Consider the following 25588-nt stretch of genomic DNA (forward strand, 5'->3'; position numbering starts at 1 on the left):
GAGAGCACTTACCTCTACTAAGAGAAGTACACTGGATCTAAGGACTGCTGTGTGCTGCTTCGTCACAGCTATTCCTGCATTTCACATCCAGCTGAGAGACCAAAAGGACAATCACTTCATTTACTTCCTTGTCATTTAAAGCTTTAATTGGGACCTGCTTGGACATCCCTACCCCCAGCTCACTTCTCTTCCCTCACCCTTCACCGTGAACCTTGAGTGAAAAATGTCTAAGGGATTGTCCATTGTTGTGGTTGCACTAGAAATCAGGCTGTTCTTAGCTCTTCTGTTTCTCTTTTCCTCCTGGATGTGGTTTGGAAACCAGTCTGACCCTGTCCTTGCCCTAGTCAGAGTCAGCATTTAATTGAAAAAGGCTAGCTGTAAATTGGGCGCAAGGGAGAAGCTGCTATTCCTGCAGGAGATGGGGTTTGGAAACTGCAGTTACTTTCATGTGGCTCCATAAAGTTTCCAGGGCATCCCTTCTGGCTGCAGGTGTCTCCCTGCTGTCTCAGTTGCATATTGGTAGGGAAGTCTTTCCCATCCAAACAAAAGGAGAAGTTGCTGAAGGAAAACTTTGTGTCTCAGTTCTGAATCTCTCTGCTCCTTTCCTGGAAAGCTGCTTAAGAAGTTTTGTAGTAGCCGGTGCTTTGGTGTGGTGTGAGAAGTTTTTCCTTGGCTTCCAGGCCCAGCAGCCTGTCCTTCATGGTGGGCTGTTGCAATGGAGTGTGTGTCACTTTGGAAAGCCCTGCTTAATCTGTGTGAGCACAACAGGAAGGAAGGGACTGGCTCAGTGAAAGCAAGGAGAAGAGATGTGACTGTTAAACTCTCAGTCTTCTCCTGTTGACTGAAAGGACAGTGTCACCCGGGTTTGAAAGGAACCATATCCTTCCACCTTTGCCTGGCAGGCAGATGCAGTGCAAGGAGTGGAAGGGTCTTTTGCACACTACTGTCTAAGGCAAAGGATTGAGGGAGGCACTCAGGGAAGTTGTAGGAGGAATTTGGAAGTTGTAGGAGGAAAAGCATCTCCATATCACTGGGGAGTGGAGAGTGCTGAGGCAAAGTTCAATTCTTCAGGGCATTTTGCTAGTGACCAAGTTGTCAGATCTTGAATGTATTGGGTCCCAAGCATGTGAAGCCTGGGATGCCGGAACAAGAATTGGTGGGAGACCTGCTGTTGCTGGCTTGGTTCAGCCACATAGGGTTGCGCATTGGTAGGTAGAGACATCCTGGGGTTTGGGTCAGATTTTATGTTCTGCTGGGAGAGGCTGCTGTCTTAGACCTGTGTGGTCTTTAGACAGTGAAATGTGAGGAGTCCTGTCATGAACTAAGACCTTTCCCTCTCCACCAAAGCTTAGTCCTTGGTGCTCTGGTATTCAGGCTCTCAGGAGGATCACTGGCGATGAGCTGTTTGCCACAGTTTAGAATCAGTGAGATCATTCCATGGAAACTGGTCTCACGTGTTAAAGGGGACAGGTATGGCACATACTTCAGTGTCTTGTAACCCTTCCCTAAGTTTTGAAGCTAGAGTGATAGCAACACAACCATCCTCTCCTAGAGAGAGTGCTGCTCTAGTGTACTGCTGGTTCCTGCTGCCTATAGTTGGGTGGTTTCCTCCTTTTGGGCACTGAAAGGGGACTGGAGTCCCGGGCCACTGATAGCTGAAATGAAGCTTGAATTATTTTCTGAAGGATAAGAAATATGTGAAATAGAGAGAGGTTTATTCCCCACCCCTGCCCCCATCTCCAACCCACTTTGCCATCTAGCACTACTCCCATCCTGACCCCATCTCTGTTCAGATGTCAACAGGATGAGGTCTCTGTTTTACTTGGAATCTCTCTTGTATATAAGAATGTGATTTGGTGGGGCCAGCCTCTGGTTGTATGGTGCTTGCACCTCACAGCTGGAATGGGGCATCCTGTGTCCCATGCGCTTGCCTCTTCCCTCCCGTGGATCTGCTGGTTCTCATGATCTCTTCCGTCCTCTTTTTTCTGCTTTGTTTCTTTGTGAGTTCCTCTGGAAATTTTTTGTTTGTTTCTTGGTGTTTGGAGTCTGATCCTTGTTCTGTGGAAATCAACTTGCACTGTAAACTATTTGCTTACTTACAGAGAGAAAGATAAAGATTATCTGAAACATGCAGTTCGTTGCTTTATTTTTTATCCCCAGAGAGAGGTTTATAATCTTGTTTGTCTTGTGCTGGAGTGATTTGTGCTCTTAGGATTATAATCTTGTTTGTCTTGTGCTGGAGTGATTTGTGCTCTTAGGAGACCGTGTGCTGGCTTCCTTTTCAGTGCATGGATTTATTTTTTTATTATAATCAGAAATGAAGACTGAACTCTGGAAAATGAGGCTGAACTGTGCATTTTTGGCCATTTCTGTGCTTATGGCATGAGATGCCATCCAAGGTAACTGCCTCAAAGGGTATAGAAAAGGAACTAGATCAAGCGGGATCAGAGCTGGGAGAGGTCTGGAAGTCGTTCACGGGTGGCAGATGACAAAGGATGGTGGAGCAGATGGCAGATGACAAAGGAGCAGTTGGGCCACTGACCTGTCATGGCTGTGGAATTCAGAAGTCGTGGCTACCTTGCTTCTCACTAGGCTTTTAGATTACTGTGCCCAGCCCTGCTGTCAGTCTCGTGAAGGCGCTGAAGGCATTTTAATTTCATGCAAACTGTGTGTTTGTGGTTTTACCCTTCCTGGAGGTAAACACAAACCGGTCCCGAGCTTCAGTCATGTAGAACTAGAACCCTCCAAAGTGAAAGGGCTGAAACCTTGGACCCCACATTTCTATTTGGCCTCAAAGAGTGCTTTCACTGTTGCCTGTTGTGGGATTTCTTACCTTCATCTGCAGTGTTAGAACTGGGTGTTGTTAGGAAAGGACATAGAGGGCCTTCACCACCTAGCTGATCTACAGTGGCTGTGTGTAAGAGTTGGAGCTGGCGGGCTTCATTCCTGTTTGTGCTAATCATGAATTCAGGTAGTCCATCGGCAAGAAATCACAAGCCAACTTTGCTTTCAGTCCCTATGTGTGTGGCAATATTTATATCTCAGTGGGAGACCTCCAAAGTCACTTGCTCAGTGGAGGCTCAGTAACTTAAACTGTTTTATCTATTACACCACAGATAAAATCCAGGTCATGGGTTTGCCCATGAAGTACATCATTGCTTGTCCCCAGGCTGTCAATAACTAGGAAGAGGATTTGAGATCCTGTTCACGATTTGAAAGGGCCAGACCTTGGCATGTATCTCCTGTAGATCCCTTGGTACAAACTGTGAAATGAGAATAATAATTAACTTTATTGGAGCCTAATTTATCCAGCTGTTATTTCTCATGACAGATTTCTGTTGACACAGGCCTAAGTAAAAACACTTACTGGGCAAAGTTCATGCTGGTGCAGTCATTCTCACTTTTTGATTCACAACAAGGTGTTGTCATTGCTTGAATGCTGAATCCCAGAGAAAGTGGGATGTGTGTGGTCAGGAGTTACTACCTCATCACTGTTACTGTCTGAGGGGTGTTTGCTTTTCTAGGGGATCACAAAAAAAACCTATAAATGGGCTCTGATCCTAAACTGCTTCTGGGATTGATTTATAGAGGAACAGAAGCAATAACGTAAATGCCTTTTGTACCATGCTGCTTTGGCCTTGGCTAAAGAGTCATGAAAGATTTTGATAGCAAAAAATGGATTGATTGTGTAGCAAGGCCTGCCTTTAAATCTTGTATAACCTCTGAATGCTGAGTGGTGTAAGTCAATGTCAGTTGATTTTGAGTCTGGTCTTTGGTGAATGCAGAGCAAACCCAATGATTTCACAAGATACACATGAAAATTCAATCTCTCTTTATTTCTATTCATCAGGCTCTGTATTTGGGACCCGTAGTCGCAAGACCCTTCGCTCTCCCATGTGCTTTCAAAGCAAGCACCTCCTAAGGAACAAGTACTAATGAGTCTTTGATCAGGCACCGTGCTGTACAGCCATATTCCCTTACGCACAGTGCACCTTGCAAAATGTTTGTGGCTATGCGAAGCAGCAGTGAGGATCTAAGTGTTGGAGGTAGGGGAGGGAGGACTTCACAGTAGGTTTGGCAGTAGCTCTTTCTTGAACTAGCTCTGTGGGCCCGTTGCTAGTACACACTGGTGGTAATATCATGCATGAAGTAGCATCAAGTAAAGATCAGCCGTAGTACTTCTCCAGTGCTTCTCACTTGAGGCTCTCTGAGCGCCTGTAAGGAGAAATAGTGTTTATTCTCAGCAAGGCAAGATAATGCTCTAGCTTCTGTTTTCAATAATGGGAGAAGGTGCACTGAACCAGTGCAAGTCTCAAGGCCTGTCCTGTTCCTCAGTACTGAGAGCTGCAAGAGCTTGGCACTTCATCAGGGCTGGGTCCTACAGGACTTGGACAAGTTGATGTGCCAGATGTCAGCACCAGGAACAAACAGAAATAGCCCCCGTTCTGACCAGTAAAGCAGCATAATGATCCTTTTGAGAATTACCCAGGAAAAGTGTTTGGTTTGTTTCTGAATGACTGTGGGTGTATGTGCTGCTAGTGTGGCTGATGCTCTTCTGTGCTGCAGGATGGTGGGTTGCTGAGCAGTGGTGGGGCTGATGGTCTTCGCCTGTGGATTTTTGAAGTTCTATAGAGTGTAGGTCAGTCTTTGTTGCTTTTGTTGAAGGCTGCTCTTGCATTCTTTTATCTGGAAGATGTCCATAGGAGCTGGTGAAGTCCCACTTGCTGCCATACAGCATCCACTGGCGGACTACTGAAAAAAGTACCACCATGCATCCTTCCTTAGAGCAGTAAGGCAGTTTGTTTATGGGCTTTGAGTCTGTTCTCTATGGAGAAAAATTGAGACTATAAACTGGCCTCCTTTTCTTCTGAAACTCACGGAGACTCAAGAAGTCAAAGTAGAAGCTGGAGAGAAAAAGCTTAAAAGTTGCCATGTGCATATCGGTTGCTTACTGCATCTTTGTTCAGCATCGTTGTTTCACCCCAGCCTCTGGGGTAGGGAGTCACCTTGGTTCAGGCTGTGACGTAGATCTCCAGGAGTCCCCCGACGGAGTGCATTCGATAGAACACACCCAGGGGGAGGCCAAAGTTCACGATCGCAAACCAGGTGGAGTAGCCATAAAATGACTTTTCCAGTCCATTCTCGAAGGCAGGGTGAGCCCCAAAAGTGGGCATGACCCAGAGCTAAAGAGATGTAGGAAAAAAGAGCAGAAGTCAGAGAATGACAAGCTGTCCCCTACCTGCACTCTAATCTCAGCACTGGCTCAAGTGGTTGTAGGAATATTTCAAGAGGAGTCTCCCTGCCAGGGGAGAGAAGGAAAATTCCTACTTATGCTGCTGACTCCTTGCTATGAGTCAAATCCTCTTGAATACCTGGAAAACTAATGATTCGCATTCTGCCCCAGCCAGCTTCATCTTTCTACAGAATTTCACTGGCTCCTTGGCCAATTTGTTTTCACTGGATTAAGGCTGCTGTGAAGATCCATGTTTACTCAAGATCTCAGAGCAGTGTACTTTATTGGGTGAGTTTCAACCCTGGAGACTCATGTTTACAAAGACTCACTGCTGGTGCCTCATGTTTCTCCACCTATCTCCTGAAACACCTTTAATGAGTTTGATAACTTTTTCAGAGGCTAAAATTTTGGCACATAAGAATTTATTAGCTGTCTCCTTCCTGCGCCCAGGAAACCTAGCCTTATTTGACTCTAGGGTAAAATAAAGACCTTATAATTATGGGAGTGGGGTATTAACAGAAGAAATAGTCTTGGCTTGCCTCACCGGTAGGTTGAAACTTGGTGGGCAAAGTTTTCTTGTCTGGAATAGTGTCCCAAGAGGAAGGCAATAAGAGCACATCTGTATCACAGGTCATCATGGCTCAGCCAAGCTGTGATGTGGCAGAGGGAACAATACTTACTATGATGTTACACAAAACCAAGAAGAACGAGATCTCTCTTAATGCTCTTCTCTTCCAACTCAGATGAGAGTAGCTATGGATATAGGACAGTGAAACTTTCCGGATCTCCTGTCCCAGCTCCAGCATGCTCACTTGTCTCTGGTCGTAGGCTTCATGATCCTGCTCTTCTTTAATTTCTTCCTCTTTGCCAGGAGATACCTGTGTGTGCTCCTGTTTGCTGCTAGTTGTGCTTTCCTCTTCACCAGGTAGCTCTGAAGCCACTGCATGCTGCTCAACATGTCCTGTGTGTCTGTCCTCAGTTGCTGCTACAAGGGGCTGCCGGTGAAGCCCATCAATGATGAAGACATTTTGGGTGATGTTCTGAAAGATGAGCAGGACAGAATAGGACAGGATGAGGCTGTTCAACAGGTTCCTGGGGTCAGTGGCCACAATGGCAACAATGGAGAAGTAGGACATGCCGATTTGGCCGAGGGCTGCCCCCATCAGCAGGATCACATCCAGGCTGCGGGTTGGGTTCTTTAGCGTGTCCAGCTCCCTTTTTTCCAAGGCGTGGATGATTGTCCCAATCACGGCGCCCACACTCATCACGGGCAGGAGCACAATGTAGTAGGAATAATACATTATGAAGACCTGGTGGTTTGGGGCTGAGCCGGTGGCCTGGATCTGGTACATCATGAAGACGCAGATACCAATGATTACGGCAGTGGTGCCCAGCAGTGGCCCAAAGACCACTCCCTGGAGCTTGAACTTGGGCTTGATGTGAGGGATGTGGTGGTGACTGATGCGTCTCCCCACGTTCTTCCACATGACGTACAGCACGGAGCAGCAGATGAGGCAGTACTCGGTGTTGAAGGGGTAGAGCAGAATGTAGCCCTTCTGGAAGACTTTGCAGACGGTTGTGTTCGGGCATGTGCACGAGGTAGTCTCGTTGCCTGGAGCATGAGAAGAGGAGGGCAACAATTAAGAGGGTGATGGCCTGGATTTCATGGCTATCTTTGGGAGTTTCTTGTGTGCAGGCACAACATCTGTCTCTATGCCTCTCAGAAGCAGTGATCAGTAGGAAGTTAAGTGATTACCGCTCAAGGCTGTGAGGATTCAGAATAACAGGGTTTAGCAAATGTCTTTTCCCAAATATGTTGTACTCCTTCTGGCCAGCACCACAGGTGCTGGATGAGAGAGACACTTTCCTTCACAGCAAAGCCGCCTCTATCTCTACCGTATTAGTGTGTCCTCCCGCCTTTTTTTCCCCCCTCATATCCTTAGAAAGAAAAGCAGAGCAATCACCTGAGGCTTTTCTAGTCTGGCAATCCTTTGCTTGCAGTTGACAGGTAAATGCGAGCAAAACCGCTAATTTATGGTGGGCTTTTCCTTTCCTAGCCCTCAGTTCCAGGCTTTCATATCAGCTCCTCCACCTCCATGTGAAGATGTCCTCCCCTTGCAGCCCACCTCCTCAAGACAACCTCCAATAACAGGGAAGTCACAGTATTTGGGAGAACTGGTTGTGAGACCTGAATCACTGAGTTCAAGAACTGTCGTGCCCCCAGAGGTCATCTATGTCAGCCCAGCACAAATAGGGATGGGAAAAAGGAGCCTTGCCTGCGAATCGCTCCTCCACCTCACGCAGCTGGGACTCGATTTCCAAGTGAATGGTGTCGTTGGTCACAGCCAAGAGCCAGAGGAGGAGGTTAGTGGCTATGGTCAGCATCAGCCCACACCTGGGAGAAGAGGAGGACAGTGTGTTGCCTGTGGAGATTGTTCACGGCCTGGCTGTGGCGCTGCCCCTTTTGCTTCTCGCTTACCCGCGCACGGCTGCGTGCACGCACAGCGCCTTTGTGCCTGTTCTGCCTGTGGGCGTTGGCGACTTCGCGCACCCAAAAAGGGCCGAGTACGTTCCCGTTCGTTTGGCCGTTTGCCAGGCTCGCCGGTGAAACTGGCCTAGGTCTGGGTGCAGCTGAGCGGGGGAAGGCTGAGACCTCTCCCAGCGACGGCAACGGGGAGGCCACCCCACCTCATCCCCCCATCAATGAATTGATCCTTGAGCCACGCAGCGGGGGGGGGGGGTGTTCGGGGTCAGGAGGACGCGACACGCTTTGCAGCGGTCGGTGAAAACCGAAGGGGGCTGGGGAGCGGGACGGGGACGGCTCTGGTCAGGTCGCAGCGTGGTTCTTGTGTGGTGCAGAATACAGAGAGTCTGCGAGCGGGCGAAGACAGTTCTAGCAGGAATAAGGGAGATCATAGGACAGAAAGGAAGAGTTTCCTTAGAGGGGTAGAGGGTAGTTCTTCCCCCATCTTTGTACCTGGTGAAGTTGTGCTGGACTTGAATGCAGTCCTTAGAGTGATGCCACAGAAAAAACGCCTGCGAATCGGTAACAACAACGGCGTGAGCGGGGCGAAGCTGGCGGCCTGCCGCACGGGCGGTGGGGGGTCAGGCAGGCCGGGAGGCACGTGTCTGAGCGGGACCAAACCTGCCTCTGGGCCGGCGGGGCGGGGGTGTGTGTGTACCTGCGTCCCGGTGTCGAGGCGTGTGCTGGCAGCCCTGCGTGACTGCAGCACGTGCGTGCCTGCTCCCAGCGCAGATCTGGGAGATCTGCTTTCCTCTCTCTTGTATATACGTGGGGATTTGCTGCTGAGATGGGAAGCGATAGTTTGTTTTTTAAATGTGGCTTCGCGTCTGGAAAGGAGAGGGCTGGTATCAGAGTAACGAGTTGCAAATGATGTGAGGTACTTTTGTGCACAAAGGGTTTTGTTCGGGGACATGCATTAGCAAACGGAGCCCGGGACTCAGACTGGTGCAAAGACATCTCTAGCAAAATGGGAAATTTCCTTTCCTCTCTCCCTGCTTTTGGTGCTTCAAAACAAACTCTTCTGGATCCTACAGGATGTCAGGTATTGCTAGAGCGATTTCTTTCTAAATCTTACTACTTTGGGTCTCAGTCCGGCACGTGAGGAGTGTGGGTGGTATTTGAAATGGTGTGTGATGCTTTAATGCCTGCAACGCTCGTGAGAATGCCTGACAGGCACCCTCTTCCCCCCACCCCTTGGGCTCCCAGGAACAGGGCAGAGAGAACAAGCGAGCTTCCAGAAGGGTAAAATGTGGTACCTGGGTGCAAATAAAAAGGATTTCAATGCTGGGGAACACGATTTCCACCTTAGATTTGCACTGGATGAGAATCGCGCTGTAGCCGATCTGAAACACATTCAGGAGGATGCTGAAACTGCCAAACAGCAGCACGGACCCTGGGCAAACAGCAAAAGCAGCAGTAAATAAACAAAGACATGTCTGTGGAGCAACTGAGCCCGGCCAGGACTGGAGACCTGGTGCTTCTTGGATTTGAGTGGAGCTGGAGGCCTGCCCGTGTGGAAGTCTCATGATTTTGAGAGAAGGGGACAAAGGGGAGCCTGATTCCTGAACCTGGTTGTGTGCTTCAGCTGGCTTAAGGTATTTTCCTGTGCTTGGATACAAGGTGGGAACCGAGTTTTTGGCCTTTTCTGTGGAACCCGGAGCGACAGAGGTAAGCTGATGGCAGGTGATGGTCTCTGCCTTGCAGAGAAAACCCCAGATGAACACAGCTCTGCTGAGGCTTTTGGCAGCACCAGTCCGCAGAAGGTAGGACCCGCTAATTGTTTCTCCCTTTTGCCTTTGACATCTCTCTGCAGCTTTAGGTGCTTTAGGTACTCATGCACCTTGCAGCTTTCTTCCCTTTAATTCTCTGTGCGCTAATTAGAAACTCCGTAATAGAGCAGAGGCAGGGCTGCTTGGAGAAGTCTCATTTCACAAAGTGGGGCAACTGCTGATGGGAGATCTCCCAGGAAAGCCTGGGTGTCACTGGGATGTGGCTCACTGGCCAGGAATCTTCCCCTGGAAACAGGACTGCTGTGGTGTTAAACAAGAACGAGGGTGGCATGGGGCCGCTGACGCCCGTGGAGGGTAAACGTGGAGGTTCTCCTCTCACTTTGCAAAGGGGCCATGCCCGAAACCTTTCCTACGTCTCTGCCACCATGCTCCATTTCTGGGCTGCGGGTGGAAGATGCCTGGCTTGTGCTTTGGGAAGGGACCACAGGGCGAGGTCAGACTGGAGGCTGAAGGGAAGCCAAGGGAAGCCAAGTTCCTCTCTGCGGCATCCTCTATGCCCCTGTCTTCCCCCAGCCTTGCACCACAAGCTGGCAGGGCACTGGGAGATGCCCAGTGCCCTAACTACATCTCCTGTGGCTTCTAGCTCTTTTAGTAGTGGGGGAAGAATTTCTTTATCTTCCTTATCAAGCACTGGGAAGAAGGGGAAAGGCACAAGATGATAAATAAAAGCAGAACTTACCCCGAATCCAGATCGGCCCAGCATGGGAATCCCGGTAGAGTACCGCATGCGGCTGCCGACTGGTGCCCAGCAGGTAGTAGATGATCCAGCACAGGCACAAGACCTTGAGGATGGAGAGCAGGATCCAGACGTCTGCCAGCGTGATGGCCACGTGGTTGAAAATCATGCTGCTGATGAAGGCGCTGCCCAGAAACACCACGTTCATGGCCAGCAGCCCTGAGAAGAGCTGCCCAGCTTTCTGAGCTTGCCTGTCCCTCTGCTGCACTGACGAGCAGTGACGGTACAGCCAGAACTTCTCATAGTGGATCGTGGAGGTGCCTGGTGGGGCTGAGGCTGACCTGCTCTTGCAGTGATGGCAGGGCTTTTCCCTTGAGACTTTGTTGCCTGACATGGCTCATCTGCCTGGGGGTCACTTGCTGCGTTGAAAAAAGGGGAGGTTTAAAGTAAGAAAAATGGTGGGAGACATGCTGAGATGAGAGGTTATGTGCTCTGCTGCAAAAGCCACTTGTGCGGTGATGTCCCTTCCTTGCTTTGCAGCTTCCCCTTCCCTCTCCAGAAGCTGGATGAGGGGGAAAAGAGATTGATGCTTAGCCTAGGTTAGCCATTAAAAATTTCCTGGTGGACAGAATCACTGTGGGGCACTGGGAAAAGGCTCTTCTGCCAAAAGCTGTCCAGAGACACCGGCATGAAAATGAGTATTTGATGTCTCTGCCCTGCCCCACCAATACTTGGAGCTGTTGGGACCAGAAGTGCTCGAACAGTTTATCCTCACCTTTCACACACCTCTACGTACAGCCCTGGATTCGGGTTCCCTCCTTCCCCTTTGCTGCCCTAAGGATTAGGTGGAAATAACAGAGCAAGCTCAGACCTGCTCTAAAATTCAGAGCTGTTAGATTTTGGTTGATGGGTCCAACCTCTTCCTGGTGTTTTTGGGCTGTGAGGGTTACACCACGGTCCTCATACGGTCGCACAAATTGTGGCAGAGGTGGAGAGGATAAAAGGAGGGTCTGTAAGTTCTTTATCCAAGCTGCTGGGAAAAGATCCAACCTCCCACCCGGGTGGGCTGAGATTGGGGCAAAGTTAATACCTGGTATTCTTCCTTTTTTTTCTACTGGTAGCAGAGAGGAAAAAGCACAGAGCCATGAGCACACAGACACAGAGGAGTTTGAGGGATTGGCCCAGATAAACATCCAAAGCCTGGGAGCTTTTCTATCCAGCTTTTGGACATATCTCAGTAGGACCGCATTGCCCATGAGAGAGAAATCTCCTCCTTCACGTACAGCAAGCAGGAAAGATCAGCCTCTCTGTAAATCTGGTACATGGAGAGGTGCTTTCGCCGCGGGGGGTGACTCTGGCTTGGGGGGGGTGGCTGGAGTGGAAGTCTGAGGGTGGGGGGAATTACACGTAGTTGTCTTGGGGCTTTGGGGGAGAAGCTGTCCGGGAAGGGGTTGGCATTTCAGCGCTTCCCTCCCACTTCCCACGTGCGCTGCGGTGCTCTGTCTCCCTTTGGGGAGAGAATCTCCCTCTGGGGATTCGGGGCACTTCTGTTAGTGGAGATTAATCCTCAACTCTTCCCCGTTTGGCTCCAAAACTCTCCTAATTTTGCAGCGCAGGAGCAAATGCCCTCCCCTCTCCTAGGGCCATAACTCCTCTGCTTCGGGGCCAGGGGAGAGGCCACAAAATCAGCAGGATCAGATGGAAACGCGTCCGGGCTGCGTCAGGAGGCACCCAGGTGCCCAGACAAGGCTGCGCACAGCAGCTGCTGCCGTGGCCCCAACCCCTTGACCCCGCAGCCATGTGCTGCTGAGAGCAGCCGAGCCCCAGCCCTTACCTCCCTGCAGCCTCCCCGCCGCGCGGGAGCAGCTGCCGGCGCGGCCGCGGTGACAGCCGCCGTCCAACCCGCTCGCCGGAGAGCCACCGGGATGCGCGTGAGTCCGACCGACTGACCACGGCGCAGGCAGAAGCCGTCGGGACTGCTCCCAGCAGGACCGCCGCTGAATGCGGCCTCCGCTCCCAGCCCATTGATTTTATTATTTTTTTTTCCACCTTGTTTACTTTGGGTCTATTATTGTCATTAGGTTAATTACTCAGCGAGAAGCTCGCGGCTCTGCCAAGGGCAGCCAATGGGGATCAGCTCCTTCGTACACCTGCTGGGCTGCCCCATGTCCATGGCCTCGGCACAGGATGTGCCAACTGGTAAAACCACAAGCTGCAGTGACTAATTTGTGCCACGGCTCGGGCGAGTATAGAGCTAATCTCCTGGCACAGGCCTGTGCTGGGAGTGCTTAGCCGCACTGCCTCGGCTAAAATCCACTTGAGTTCCCCGCTCCTTTGTTTTTAGGTAGATCCTGAGGTTATTTTTTTCTCAAGCGTGTCATTATTTTGTGCCTTTATCTAGGGCACGGACACCCAAACTGACCCGAAAGGCAGAACTCCCAGTCCATCCCAGGTGCAGAGACTGCGCCCATTTGATGCACTTCTGGCGGAGAGGCTGCTCCTTTGGGGGTGGCAGCTACGACACGCTGACTTCAGAGCCGGACCCTCCTGTGCAAACCCCACAGGCTCAGCCATGCGGGGTCAGGGATGCTCTAGGTCCAAGCTGTGCTGTCCCTGTTGACTTTCCTGTCGCAGGATTTCTGTCTTGGGACTCTGTGGTGAGCTGATCCCCCTGGTTTTGTGGCTGGCAATGGGGATTTGGCATTCCTGGCTGAGCTCGTAAGTCCGAGGGTCCATCAGGAGAGGACGGACCTCCCCATGGAAGGAGAGGAGTTGTCTGCGTGTCCCAAGATGAACCCCCAAGCCCTGGGGTTCTGGCAGTTGGCAAACACTTAGGCTGGGATTTCAGAGCCGTGAAACACTGCCCAAGAAGCTGATTAGGGGAAGGAGTGGGTGAGGGAGCACAGGTTATCATGTGTGGGGATGTGATGAAAGGGACGGAAAACAAGAGTGAAAGGGACCCATTGCTCCCGGGCGAGAACACCCAGTGTGCGCCAGTGCAGCCGGTGCATTTAATGTCTGCTGGCAGAACAGTCGTGTTTAATGTCTGACCAAAACCTTGTGCTGCTGTGCTGGAGCCCAGACGTTCTGATCTGGGCAGGTTTTCATAACTACCCATGGCTAGATTTGTTCTGCCTTCCCCCAAAGCATCAGCATCTCCAGCCTGCTCGGAGGACCGTCTCCTTCCTCCTTGCATTGCTGCTCTGGGATCCCTCGAGTGCAATCGGGCTCGCCTTCAGCTTCCCGGGTCTTCTCTGGACCCCATTCTAGAGCTTAGCAGGGAACTGGGATCTCCCAAGAGCTATTTGGTGGCCTCTTTGCTGAGCAAAGGAAACGATTTACATGCGAGACATTAAGAAACCTGGCTGTTTTTCAGTGCCGTGGTCCTAAATTGGGGTGACCATGCAGAACTGGGGAATGGAGGTTAGGGGTCTGAAATATATCCTGGGGAAAAGAAGTTTGGGTGAAACTGAAGGTTTTTCCTTTAAAGATGGACCTCAAATAAAGCGCTGGGCCCTGCTGTGCCCCAGTGGTTTTCCCAATGGGACTGTGCACAGGGCTTCAAAGATGAGGCATCCTTCCTAGCCTGACTTGCCCTCTCCTGGCTTTGGAGTGGAGTTTGAACCCAGAGGAGTTGTAAAGCCCTGGGAGACTGGTTAATCCTCCTAATTTGTCCTTTGTGTTGAAGGAGGGCAGCTGTTTAACTTCAGTGTATTGACACAAGTTTAACGAAGTCACTAAGTAAGCAAGTGTGCAGGAGAGGGGCAGGGAGAGCGAAGAGTTGAACTAACTGGACTGATGACATAAATCACTGCCCTGCTCTGTCCTGGAGAAGCTGCCTTTACTCCGAGGCTGAGAGAAAGCTGCTAAACGTTAGGGGTGATGTTTGCTCCTCTGCTATCAGCAGTGTGTTTATTAATGGCGTTATCTGCGCACTTACCAGCAATAACGCCCGGGCCGGCCCAAGCGGATCTGTAAACAGGACCCAGGGAGGAAGGAGGTTTTGTGCCCAGCCGCCGTGTTTGCCCAAAGGCTGCCTGAGGAATGCCATGCGCCTCGTGACTCCGTGGCCAGCCCACACCCTTCCTCCTCCTCTGCCGATAACCATGCTGGTGCCATCTCCGGCAGGGCCGGTGAGTGAGCGCCTTCTGGGGTGACAGTAAAGAGCAGCCTCGTCCAACACGGGCTGCGGGAGCAGCCGGGCTCCGTGGGTACGTGCTGGCTCCACTCGTGAAGCACGGCTCTGTCTCTTCCCGCTGGCCCTCAGTGCAGGTCGCTTCGACCTCCGGCCAGCGTTGAGTTGCTCCTTGCTGGCGAGGACCTTGGGAAGGTCCTTGGTCCCCGGGAAGTGCCTCCACCTCCTGCCCTGGCTCCCAGCACACCCCGGAGCTGGTCCTGCTCACAGGCTGCACCTTGCCTTGTGCTGCAAACCCATCCCTCATCTCCAGCCTTGTGACCTCCTCAATGCATCCACTTTCCAGCTGCTGCATTGACAGGTAATAATTAACTTGGGTTCCTTCCCTGTCCCTGACGCACCTCAGAGCAAATCACCCAGATAAAAGGCTATTTTTTTTCCCTAATAAAGCAAAACTCACCCTCAAATAACAGATGATTAAGAAGCAGAGGAGGAGATGCAAAACCCCGATAGCGGCAGGATGATGACTCAGTTCTGGCCTTGGCTATGGCCTTCCTTGCTTTTTTCTGAGCAGTGATTTCTGGTCTCCTACTCTTTTTCTCTTCCCCTTCTTGCTGCTCTTCCTTGCTGGCTTCAGCACGGCATGCCTCCAGCCAGGGTCTGAATCAGGACCCTTTTGGCACTCACGTGGTGACTCGAGTCCTGGGGCTGGAGCTGCAGGGCTGGTGCTCCCTGGGCTCGACCAGAGCTGGGCTCTGAACCCTGGCGTCCCTTGAGGAGGGGTTTTATTGGTGGGGCTTGGTGCTCCCACCGATCCCCTGCAGCACAGCAGATGCTCAGATCCCTGGGAGGCCAAGGTGGCTTTTACACCAAAGTGAGGGAGACTGGAAGCCCCTGGCAAGATGTGAGAGCCCCAGGGCAGCCCTTTGCTTTCCTGTAGCTCTACATTTGCAGCAGCTACCATTTAAACAGTCACCTCGCGGCATGTCGTCATCTCTGTTCCCCATCCCCTAGTGCGGATCTGATCTCCGCTCCATAATGGATGCGACGGCAGGAGCAGTCAGCAGGATGCTGCCGGTGGCCGCGGGGCCCAGCTGCATTCTCCGCTCTGACGCATGCTTTCTGTTCACCCAGCTCTCGTGCCTCAGTTTCCCTCCTTCCAGGCTAAGATGGAGCTAACAGCAGTGGTTTTCTGCAGGGATCTGCACATGAGGACGTGTGTACAAAGGACCAAGCAGGACCCCTTCACGTTACTCAGGTACTCTGCGTTTGGGGTGTTCTCCCCTTCCATAAAACCATCTCTCCATCAGGGAGAGACATCCCCCGCTTTGACGGGGCTGTGAGGAGGGGTGTCCTGGGTCCATGGTGAAGGGGACGGTGATGGAGCAGCCATCGCTGCATTGCCTGGCAGCGCGGGGTCCCAGGCAAGGGCATGGATCCACGCAACTAGGATACGGCAGCGCCTGCTCCGGGGTGCACCCGGGTTTGGGTGACACACCTGGGGTGCTGGCTGTGCTGAGGAGTTGCCCAGGGACGTTTGGCTGATTCTCCATCACCTTTGGAGACCGCTTTATACATTCACTGACCACGAGCTGATACCTTCTAGCAGACAATCCTTGAGCACACAGCAGGGGCCGTATTTACAGTGGCGTTTCCTTAAGGTTTGGGGTTTGGGCTCTTTTTTGCGTTTTGGACTTATGTGTGCTCATTTTCCCTGTGTGCCCTTTCTTGGGTATAGAGATAGGGTCCACTGACAGCCGTTTCTGTCTCCGCTCCTCTCCCAAGATGCATGTACGTGGCTGGAGGGCAGAAGAAGAACGCAGCCCTCGGTTGCAAACCCTTGCCATGCCTGCGCTGGCAGCCTGGAGATGCCTCGGGTTAGCAAGGGGTCCTGCGGCGCTTGTGCTGTCCCCAGAGCGTTTTGGTTTACCCCGGTATGATGGCTTGTGGTCGGATGTTGTGGTTCCTGCTGACCCGCCACCCTGGAGCAGTAGCTGATTTGGGATTATTGCCTGTACCAGCGCTGCTTGGACTGTAATGGGGTTCTCCTTACACCCATCCTGAGTTTATTCAGCCCCAGAACTGCCCCTACAATTACTGGCCGGAACGAAAGAGCAGTTCAAGCTCAGCTCTGCCCTGCCTGGCTCGGTGCACCCAGCCCTGGGAACCTGGGACCAGGCACCAGCAAGAGCACGCAGGAGGAAAACCTGGTGTGCCCCCCCAGGAGCAGAGTACGTGGTTAAAAGTGTTTTCTGCCGCTGTCAGAGCTCGGCAGCTTGGGCTAAAACAATGTGTAGGGGTGTACGTAAGACTGACGTCTCTGCACCATTTACGTCTCTTTTCTGACTTAATCTGCGTCCCCTGCAGTTGCAATTAATAAGGCTTTTGTTTCACGAAAGGTAAAGTTTCTAGGGAGAGATTGTATCTTTACCAGATCAAGGGAAAAAATTAGAGCCAGGCCTTTGCAGGGTCGGTGGGGCTGGGAGAGGCTGCCCCGATGCTCCCGGGCTGGCCAAGGGAGGGACTGACCCACCCCAGAGGTGCCGGACCAGTGCAGTGATCGGGGGGCAGGGGAGATCGGGGTTCACCCCACCTTCTACCCGCCTCAGAGAAAGGCTGCTGGCAGGCAGGCTGGTGTCAGACCAGCCAGAGGCACTGGTCCCTTCTGGTTTGCTGATCTAGGTTTGGAGGGGGAAGGTGGTCTGGAACGCGTGCGGTGGGCTGGCAGTCCGGGCTGTCAGGTGGAAAATCGCATCACCCCATTTCAAGTACCATGATTTCCATTTCTTTATTTTTTTTTTTCTTTGGCGGATGCACACACGTCCATAGGAAAAGGCTTGATGGTTTCTGCCACCTCTGCAGCATTCTTTATTGGAGCGATAAATCCTGATGCAACAATAGACCCTTTATTGGAAGAGTAAACCCTGATGTCTCAGGGTACGGACAAAGCAGCAGAGGGGCCCATCTCTACCTCCTGCAGCCCAGGAGTCCTGCTCTGAAAGCTCCCTCAATCATACGGTGGTTCATGGAGAGCTGCAGGCGCCCAGAAATCTGTGTCGGGGCCCCGCTGCTCCGTGCACGGGGGCTGCCGGGGTGCCGGGGCTGGGCTCACCGCCTCGAAGCACACGCAGGCTTGAGGGTGCAGCACAAGCATCCCTTCAGGGCATGGGAGATCAAGTTGGCTGTGGCACTGGATCGGTTTCTGTGTCACAGACCACAGAAGGTCCCTTCAGGAATTCAGCGTTACAGTGAAAATCAATAAATTACTTTGCGTACAAAAATGTTCATATATTTAAAAAAATCATTATCTATTAAAAAAAAAACCAAAAAAAACCCCCAAATCTCTTTATCATTCCCCAGACTGTATTGCCCATACAATCGTCATGGTTCTCGAGCCCTGATACAGGAAAACTGGGAAAAAAGCCTGCTTAGAGCAAACCCGTATCAGGACCAGCCCAGGACCACGTGCACGGCCCGATGAGCTGTCCCTTGGGAAGAGGAGGCTGCTGTGAGCAAACCCACTTGGCAGCAGCGATGCCTCCCTGGAGAGGAAGGAAAACAGCAGGGGCTGATACAGGGAAGGGTGAAGAGGGCCAACATAAATGGGCAATACAGAGAGGAGAGATTAAAATGTTTCCCAAAGCCTTTGGCGGTCACCGGTTTGTTTTTCACATCTCTGCAGGGGAGTGATTTCCGACTGGCCGTACCAGAAGTCGAAGTGGTTTCTCTTCCTTTGCCTTCCACGCCTGCGTTAGCCCCTCGTGCCCACCGGGCAGGCACTGGCAGTCCAAGGGTGCCGAGCACCCGCGGGAGAGTGCGTCAGTGGCGCGGAGTGAACAGGCGCTTAAGAAGGAAGCTGAGTCTCTGCATGAACCGAGGGTAATTACCATGATCCTACCCCGGACACCTTCCTTTTTTTATCTTTTTTTTTCTTTTAGGCTTTAAGAACTTCAGACACGCACATGCACATCCACACACAAGTAGCAAAAATAAAATCTGGACTATGTTTCGATGATCTTCACTGATGATTCATAAACGCCCCAACACTGCAAGGGGACACGATTCAGGCAGTGCTGGGGACCCCTTGGGACACCTGGGCAGTCTCCCAGCGCTGGGGTAGGAAGAAGGTGGATTGGTTGAGGAGGATCTTATCTTCCTCATGGGAGAGTTCTTTAGGACATGATGTAGACCTCCAGCAAACTGGCCACTGCGTGCATTCGGTAGAAGATGCCAAAGGGCAGGCAAATGTCCACGATGGCCGGCCACATGGAATCGCCATAGAAGTTCAGTTCTGTGTCATTGTCAAACTGGGGCCGAGCACCAAACGCTGGCATGATCCAGAGCTGTTTGAGGAAATGGGAGAATAACATTGCAGTGAGAAAGGTGTGCGATACAGCAAGCACCTGCGATCACAGCTACCAGGAGATGGGAAAAGAGCGACCTTCTGAGCATGGGAGCCTGTGTGTACGTTAAGATCAAGCATGACCCAGTGTTGTACCCTAAGCCCAGTTTTGATTCATGCTCAGAGATAGGCTTGAACAAAGTGCTGAAGCACTCGCCAGGGGAAGAACTTGAGCATGTTGTGTGTTAGCATGAACCTGGCATGTTCATACTCTTTGGATGGAGCAAGCATGGGTAGGGGAGAGCTGGCAGCAGCTTGGTCTCCTCAAGCTCAGCTGTGTACGTTTTGCTCAGAAGCCCAGCCAGCATGTGTGTCTGGTTGCATGGGGTCTGCCAGCTCATTCTCTGTGAGCTTATGTGTAAAATCAGTTTGAGGACATGATGTGACTGGCTAGTTGGGGATTTGGAGGTTCTTTAGAGACATAACATGTCCTTGGCTTCTTTAGAGGTGCAGCTGTAATCCTACGTTTCTTTTGCAGGGAACTGCAGTCCACTGGCTGCTCATGACAGTGGAAACCCCAACTGAAGTTGTCAGTGACCAGTTTCTCCTCACAGCAACTGGGATCAGTGTTTGGGCTCCTAGGTCATAGGTTTTGAGAAGAGGCATGCTGACATTTCTCAAGAAAAGCCAGACTTCACCCCAGGTATTTGTCACTTTATGTCCTTTCTTTGGGGGTGTAAGGGAAGGCTTTAATGTGTTTTATTGCTTTTAATAAGCTATTCTACACATCTGCTAATACCCAATAAAAATACTTAAACTGATTCTTCTCTTGTACCCACTGATTTTATTGTCTGATATTCTGGCGATAAGTGATAGGTCTATCGGCATAGCCTAAAATGTCTTAACTCCAGGGCAGTTCCTCTTGCTTTTAAGTGACAAGGGAATCACAGGTCTCCGCACATACAAATGTAAGTGTGCTCCCTGTATATTGGAGGCATGGAAAGGACTGTTTTTGCATAAGCCACATCCTTTTCTTCACAGACACTTCTCCCTTGTGCTTGCTTCCCTCTCCCCCACCCTGACAAACTCTTCTCTCTGCATGTACTCACTATGATATTGCTCAGCAGGAGGAACATGGAGATCTCCCTTAAGAACTTCCTCCTCCAGTTCATCTTCTTGGGGGCGGTGAGGGACCGCACGAGGTCAGAAGGATGGACAGCTTCGGTGCCAGAGGCAGTGCTAGGGGACAAGGTGCTGCCGCTGTTGGGCACACGGAGGGACACTGCATTGACGTTGACAAAGGTGAGTCCATAGAGATCCTTCTGGTGAGAATCGTGCTTGTGGTCTTCCTTGGGGGGTTGCCGATGAAGGCCTTCGATAATGAAGATGTTCTGGAAGGTGTGCTGAGCAATCATTAGGAGGGCATAGGTGAGGTTGAGTGCGCTGATAGTATCCCTTGGTGTGCTGGCTACAATGGCCACAATGGAGTAGTAAGAAATAGCATATTGCCCCAAGGCTGCACCCATCAGCAGGGCCACGTCCAGGGTCCTGGTTGGGTTCTTGTGCCGATCCATGTCTCTCTTGTCAAACCGGTAGATGACAGAGCCACCAATGCAGACAAGAGACATCAGGCCCAGACAAACAATGTTGAAGATGTAGTACATGGTGAGTGCTTGGCTCTTCTTGCTGGTTTCAGTGCTGGAATTTACCTGCACCTCATAAAGAATAAGGACTCCCAAACCACTCACCAGAACGATAAGGCCCAACATGATGCCTACAAAGAAGGTCCTTCGGAAGAGCCTGAACTTCAGGCGGTGAATGTGGTGGGAGTGGTGGTCTATGAGGCGTCCAACGTTCTTCCACATGACATAGACCATAGCAGAGGCGAAGAGACTGTACTCAATGTTAAAGGGGTACAACCAAAAGTAGCCATTTTTGAAGATCTGGCATATTTGGCTGTTGCAATTGCATTCTTCAGCTGAGCTACTTCTCATTCCCGCTGAAACAAGATAAAAACATGTAGATGCAGTGGTATTAAAATAAAGGAGCCAGCACTTGTTAGCAGCCGTGAAAAACTGGATACTTAAGGTCAGTGAAAAACAAGACCAAGGACAGAAGAATACGTGACCACTTGGAAAACAAGGACACTTCAACCTCAGCTTTCTGGTGCTCATGTTCTTTCTGAAGAAGCTAGGTGGCAAGTTAAATCTCTCTTTTTCCTTCTCTTCTTAATTCCCATCCCATTTATAGAGGTCCTTCCACCTTTCTGACTCCTCTGTGATACAGGTTAAGAAATGAACATTAAGACCCGGCTTTTAACATACCAGCTCTGTTAAAGAAACCTTCAGCTCTAGATAGGCCTTCTGGAAAGGCACAAAACCTGACTTGCAGAACAATTTCTACCTCATGAGCTCCCCCCCTGGACTGGATGGTTTCACAAATGGGCAGATTACCTTTCAGGAGCCATCTGAAGATTTCCTCTGTCACGTTCTTCTTCAACTTTGAATGTGCTTTGTGAACTGACTCATCTGTTACTGCTGACATCCACACTGCTAAGTTTGTAGTCAGTGTTAGCATCAAGCCACACCTGCAGAAGAAGGAGAAGGTTCACAAGATTAAAGCAATGGCTCTAGGCCATGTTGCTCCCATCCATGTTCTAGATGTGCATGTGCTCAGAGGGACTATGGGAGCTGCCTGAAGTCGTGCAAAGACTCTAGTGTTCAAGGGTAGAAATCCTGACCCTTGCCTTGCTGCTCTTGCTCTCTTCCTGTCCATGCTTATGAGAATTAGCAAAGCCTGATTCCTCTTGTTGGTTTTGGAATAGGGAATAGATTGATAGGTCTGGATTGGTCTTCAGTAGATCCAGTCTTGAAAAAAGTGGACAAGATCTTGTTTTAGCCTGAGGCTTGCCTGCTGCATCATTGTCTTCCCCAGGGAAGCAAAAGTCAGCTATGAATAATTTTATTTAATGCTAATTATTTATTTAATAATAAATTCCTTTGAGTAATGCTTGTATTCTTGAATTGAATCCCAACCCTGCTAGACCGACAGGTCATGAACCCCAGCTACTTGAGCGGGAATCTAAGGCTAGCTGGAGACTGAGCAGGTTTAGTTTTAGCCAGCATTAAGGGAGATGAGATTATCCCCTGGTTGCATCTTAGCTGTGTGAGAGAGTGCAGCGGGTTTGCGGTGGCCAAGGTCTTCCAGGCCAGTGGGATTCAAAGAGCAGCAGCACTCACCTGGTAACGTTCAGGTGTACGTGGACGCAGTCTTTGGCAGAGATCCACAGGAAGTACGTCTGGCAGGGGCAAGAAAAGAAATTGTTATTTCCAACAAAAAGAAAGCAAATCACGTCATTCTGAAGTAGGGATCTCCCTGCTCAGCAGAGAGCAAGTTGGAGCCTCTTTTGCTTGGGTCCATCTGGGCCCAGCCTACTAGCCCACAGTCCTGGCCATTTGCTGGATGTGGTCTGTTCTTTCTTTGCTCCTCCTGCCCTGTCCCACTGCCATTGCTCTGCCCCTGGCCAGCCCCCATTCCTGTCTAAATTGTCCCTAACCGAATTCTTCCCTCCTTGGTATTGTCCCAGAGCACGTGGTCCTCCGTGTAGGAGTCCAAACTGCAACACAATCCCTGCCCTGACTTTTCCCCTCCCTCTCTGTTGTTCACAGGAAGAGGCACCTGGCTGGATGGGGGCTGCTTAGAGTTTGTGACAAGCCATCCTGGCATAAGCCAAAATGTCACAGGATGGGAGTGAGTTTAAATCAACACCTTAAAATGAGTTGCCACAGCTGGAAGTTGTCGTGGTTGGAGGAGAAGATGTGGGCTGGGTAGGGGCTGAGTTAAGCCACTTGCATTTGCTGCAGGGGGAATTGAACTATGTCCTTGAGATCAGAGGTCCTTCCGCTGGTGGCTCTGTCTCTCTACCTCTCCCAGAGAAAGCACAACATCTCACCTGGACGACCACGAATATTGCTTGCACAATGGGGTAGATTATTTTGATGGCAGACAGGCAGCTGTAGAAGCTTGAGTAATATCCTATTTTGAACACATCCATGACAAGGCTGAAAATGGCAAATAGGATCAGGCCTCCTGTCGAGGAACCAAAATGTCTGTGGTTGGACAGATGTATGCACGTGTGGGCTAATGCAGATAGATGAGAGAAAGAATAGGAACTATTTCCCTGGAGGGTCTTTGCTCCTACCTCTGTTTTTCCTCTCCCAGCACTCGAATTGTCTTGGCACCGACAGAATCATACAGCAGCTTTGGCTGGAAGGGCTGTTCAATCAAGCCTGTACTCTGACTGGGGCTAACAGCTCTTGCAAGAGCAATGGCAAGGTTGGGAAGGAACCTGGTGTGAAGTACCGAGAGCCCATGCGGATAAAGGGAGAACTGGCAGTGAAAGCGGCGGAGGGACTAGGAGCTAACTTGAAGCAGGGCACGGTGCCATGCCCCAGCACAGGAGGAGGCGACTGTGCCTCAAGTGGTTGCTATTTCCCTTGTGATAATTGATGCGCCCATGAACTGCCCACCCTGCATCTCATCTCCAGCCCTCGCCCCCCGAGAGCCCCTACCTCTCAGCCAAATGGGCCCAGCGTGGGAGTCTTTGCAGAGGATGGCATCTGGGCACCGGGAGGTGCCGGCGAGGTAGAAGATGATCCATATGATGACTATCAGCATCATGACAGTCAGCAGGAAGAAGACATCGTAATCGTGCACGGCAATCTTCTCAAAAGCCCCGCTGCTCACCAGCGTGCAGGCCAGCAGGGCTAGGTGCACAGCCAGCAGGATGGAGAACATGCGGCCACCCTTTTTCCACACTTCCTTGGAGGCAGGAGTGGAGGGGGGCTGATGAGGCTGGTGGCTGAAAGACGCTATCTGGCTTGAAGCCAGGCTGGCTTTGTCATCCTTGTGTCCGCAGCCCATGCTGGAGATGGGGTGTCTGATCTCGCTGTCCTTCCACACAGGCTCTTCGGTCATGATTTAGCTGAGGGTTAACGCTGTTGGGAGGAGAACCCCATGAATGAGAGACGTCACTTCATTTTGAATAGCTCAGGGCTGGACCAAAGCAGAACATGTGATGAGGAAGAGAAGACGTATCAGAGGAACGGGGAAAGCTGAGACAGGGAGCGCAAAAAGAAGGATGAGCTCATTTTCAACCTTTCTCTTCCCAGTTCCCTGAAGGCTGTGTTCTTGCTTAAGATGCTTTTGCCTGGGGAGATCCCAGGTCAGTTTAACAGAGCATGCCTAATTTGTCACACAACGTTTAGGTGTTTATTGATGCAAGATATTGGAAAAGCACCAGCAAAGCACTCACAGGATTAAACATCCTGGGGCAAACGGCCAATGTGGTTTGATTTCTAAATGTCAACCACTAAACTTTCTGACAAAATGTCATACTTCCTGGCTGAGGAACAGGCCACCGAAAGGTAAGAAAGCCCTGGGAGTCTTTGGAACATCACATCATGGTTTATACCAGCTCCTGCAAGAAGGGTGTGAGCTACCTCTGTTGTCACTCCCTCCCTTGCCTGTGCCAAGCTTGGGACTTCATTGATTCTCAGTGAAAAGCCTGAACCAAAGCAAATGAACCATTCAGACAAAGTCATTCCACCAACCTGTTTTGCTGCCTCAGATCCAAATCTCTGGTCTTGCCAGGCTGAGACGTTTCCCCGTTGCTGCAGGTTGGTCAGCCAAAGAATTTATACCCGTTGGGATGTCTCTGTGATTTATACCATGTCTGGAGCTGACAGCAGTGCTTCATGGGCTTCTCAGAGAAACTCATGTGATCCATTTTGTGCAATAGCTGATTTTGGGGAAGCAGGAGAGAGATGAGGAGATAAGCATTATTTACCTGGGGAGGGCACGAGGTGACAACACTGCTACGCATGGCATGGACCGCTCGGTCGCAGGGTCACGGTCACCACAGAGCAAAGCCACCCAATCAAACCCATCTCCCTACACACATGAGATCTCTTCCCTTGCGAGAAGATGGTCTAGGTGACGACATTATCTTTGCTGATGGTTTTGGGCTTGGCTTTCTGCTTAACTGAGCACAATAAATATTGTGCCTCACCCTGTACTGTTCCCATCAGTACGCTCTGCGCCTGGGATGTTTTTGAGGAAAAGGAAGAAATTTACTTTGCTATCTATTCAGTGCCAAGGGCAGCTCGATCTTTTCCCACCCGTGGTGGCAACAGTGAGGAAGGTTTAACACTAGAGCAGGGCAGGATTTGGGGACTGGAATCCATGTTCCTCTTTGCCTGTGACTTTTCAGCCTATCCTGAAAAGCTCCTGAGAGACCTTTCTCAGGTCCTCAGGAGCTTAACTTCTCTCCTTTCAAGGAGAAAGAAGTCACGTTACAAACCACAGCGCAGATGGGATTCAGGCATTTGCCAGGTGAGGGGAGAGTTTTTGCTCGAGTTCTCTTTCACCTCACCTGTTATATTTCAGTGGGGAGACAAGGGGACCCAGTGCAGTTCTGAGTGGATGGGGACAAGGTTTGCTCCTTCATGAAGACGCCTCTTTTGGAGATGGCCCTGCTGCTTGCCTCCTCGGGGGCGAGCACGGAGAGGGGGCTGTTTGCCGCCCCATTCCTGCCCGCTCGCCGCCCTGCTCCTCCTCGCAGAGCTACAGGGGCAGCATCGAACTGGAGTACGCGGCGTGGTGGAGGAGAGCCCGCAGGATCTCCCGTACAAGCCGGGGAGACCTCGCGTGTCTTTCCCGTGCTGCCACCAGCCGGCTGCCCGGAGCAGTCCTGGGTCTGCCCTGCCCAGCCTGGGCTGCTCCTTAGGGCTCCTCTTCGGGGGGACTGGTTGATCTTTTCCCAGTCTGTAGCCTTTCCCAGGGGCGGCCCAGACTCCCATGCAGTGAATCTGAGCTGGTAATGGTGAT

At 51.1% G+C, this 25588-nt stretch overlaps 2 protein-coding genes across 2 annotated transcripts; both read right to left on the minus strand.

Moving 5' to 3' along the window:
- Positions 1–5012: 5012 nt before the first annotated feature.
- OTOP3 (otopetrin 3) lies at positions 5013–10617 on the minus strand (the record flags this gene model as incomplete). The annotated part of the gene is made up of 6 exons (XM_082008321.1): positions 5013–5183; positions 5914–6845; positions 7510–7628; positions 8211–8269; positions 9014–9150; positions 10227–10617. The coding sequence occupies 6 exons, from the start codon at positions 10615–10617 to the stop codon at positions 5013–5015; spliced, it is 1809 nt and encodes a 602-aa protein (XP_081864447.1).
- Positions 10618–16747: 6130 nt separating this feature from the next.
- OTOP2 (otopetrin 2) lies at positions 16748–23677 on the minus strand (the record flags this gene model as incomplete). The annotated part of the gene is made up of 6 exons (XM_082008058.1): positions 16748–18701; positions 19810–20699; positions 21154–21287; positions 21940–21998; positions 22653–22789; positions 23272–23677. The coding sequence occupies 6 exons, from the start codon at positions 23675–23677 to the stop codon at positions 18531–18533; spliced, it is 1797 nt and encodes a 598-aa protein (XP_081864184.1). The 3' UTR covers positions 16748–18530.
- Positions 23678–25588: the final 1911 nt, after the last annotated feature.

This window comes from Phaethon aethereus (assembly GCF_964289735.1).
Source record: "Phaethon aethereus genome assembly, chromosome: 18".
NCBI lineage: Eukaryota > Metazoa > Chordata > Aves > Phaethontiformes > Phaethontidae > Phaethon > Phaethon aethereus.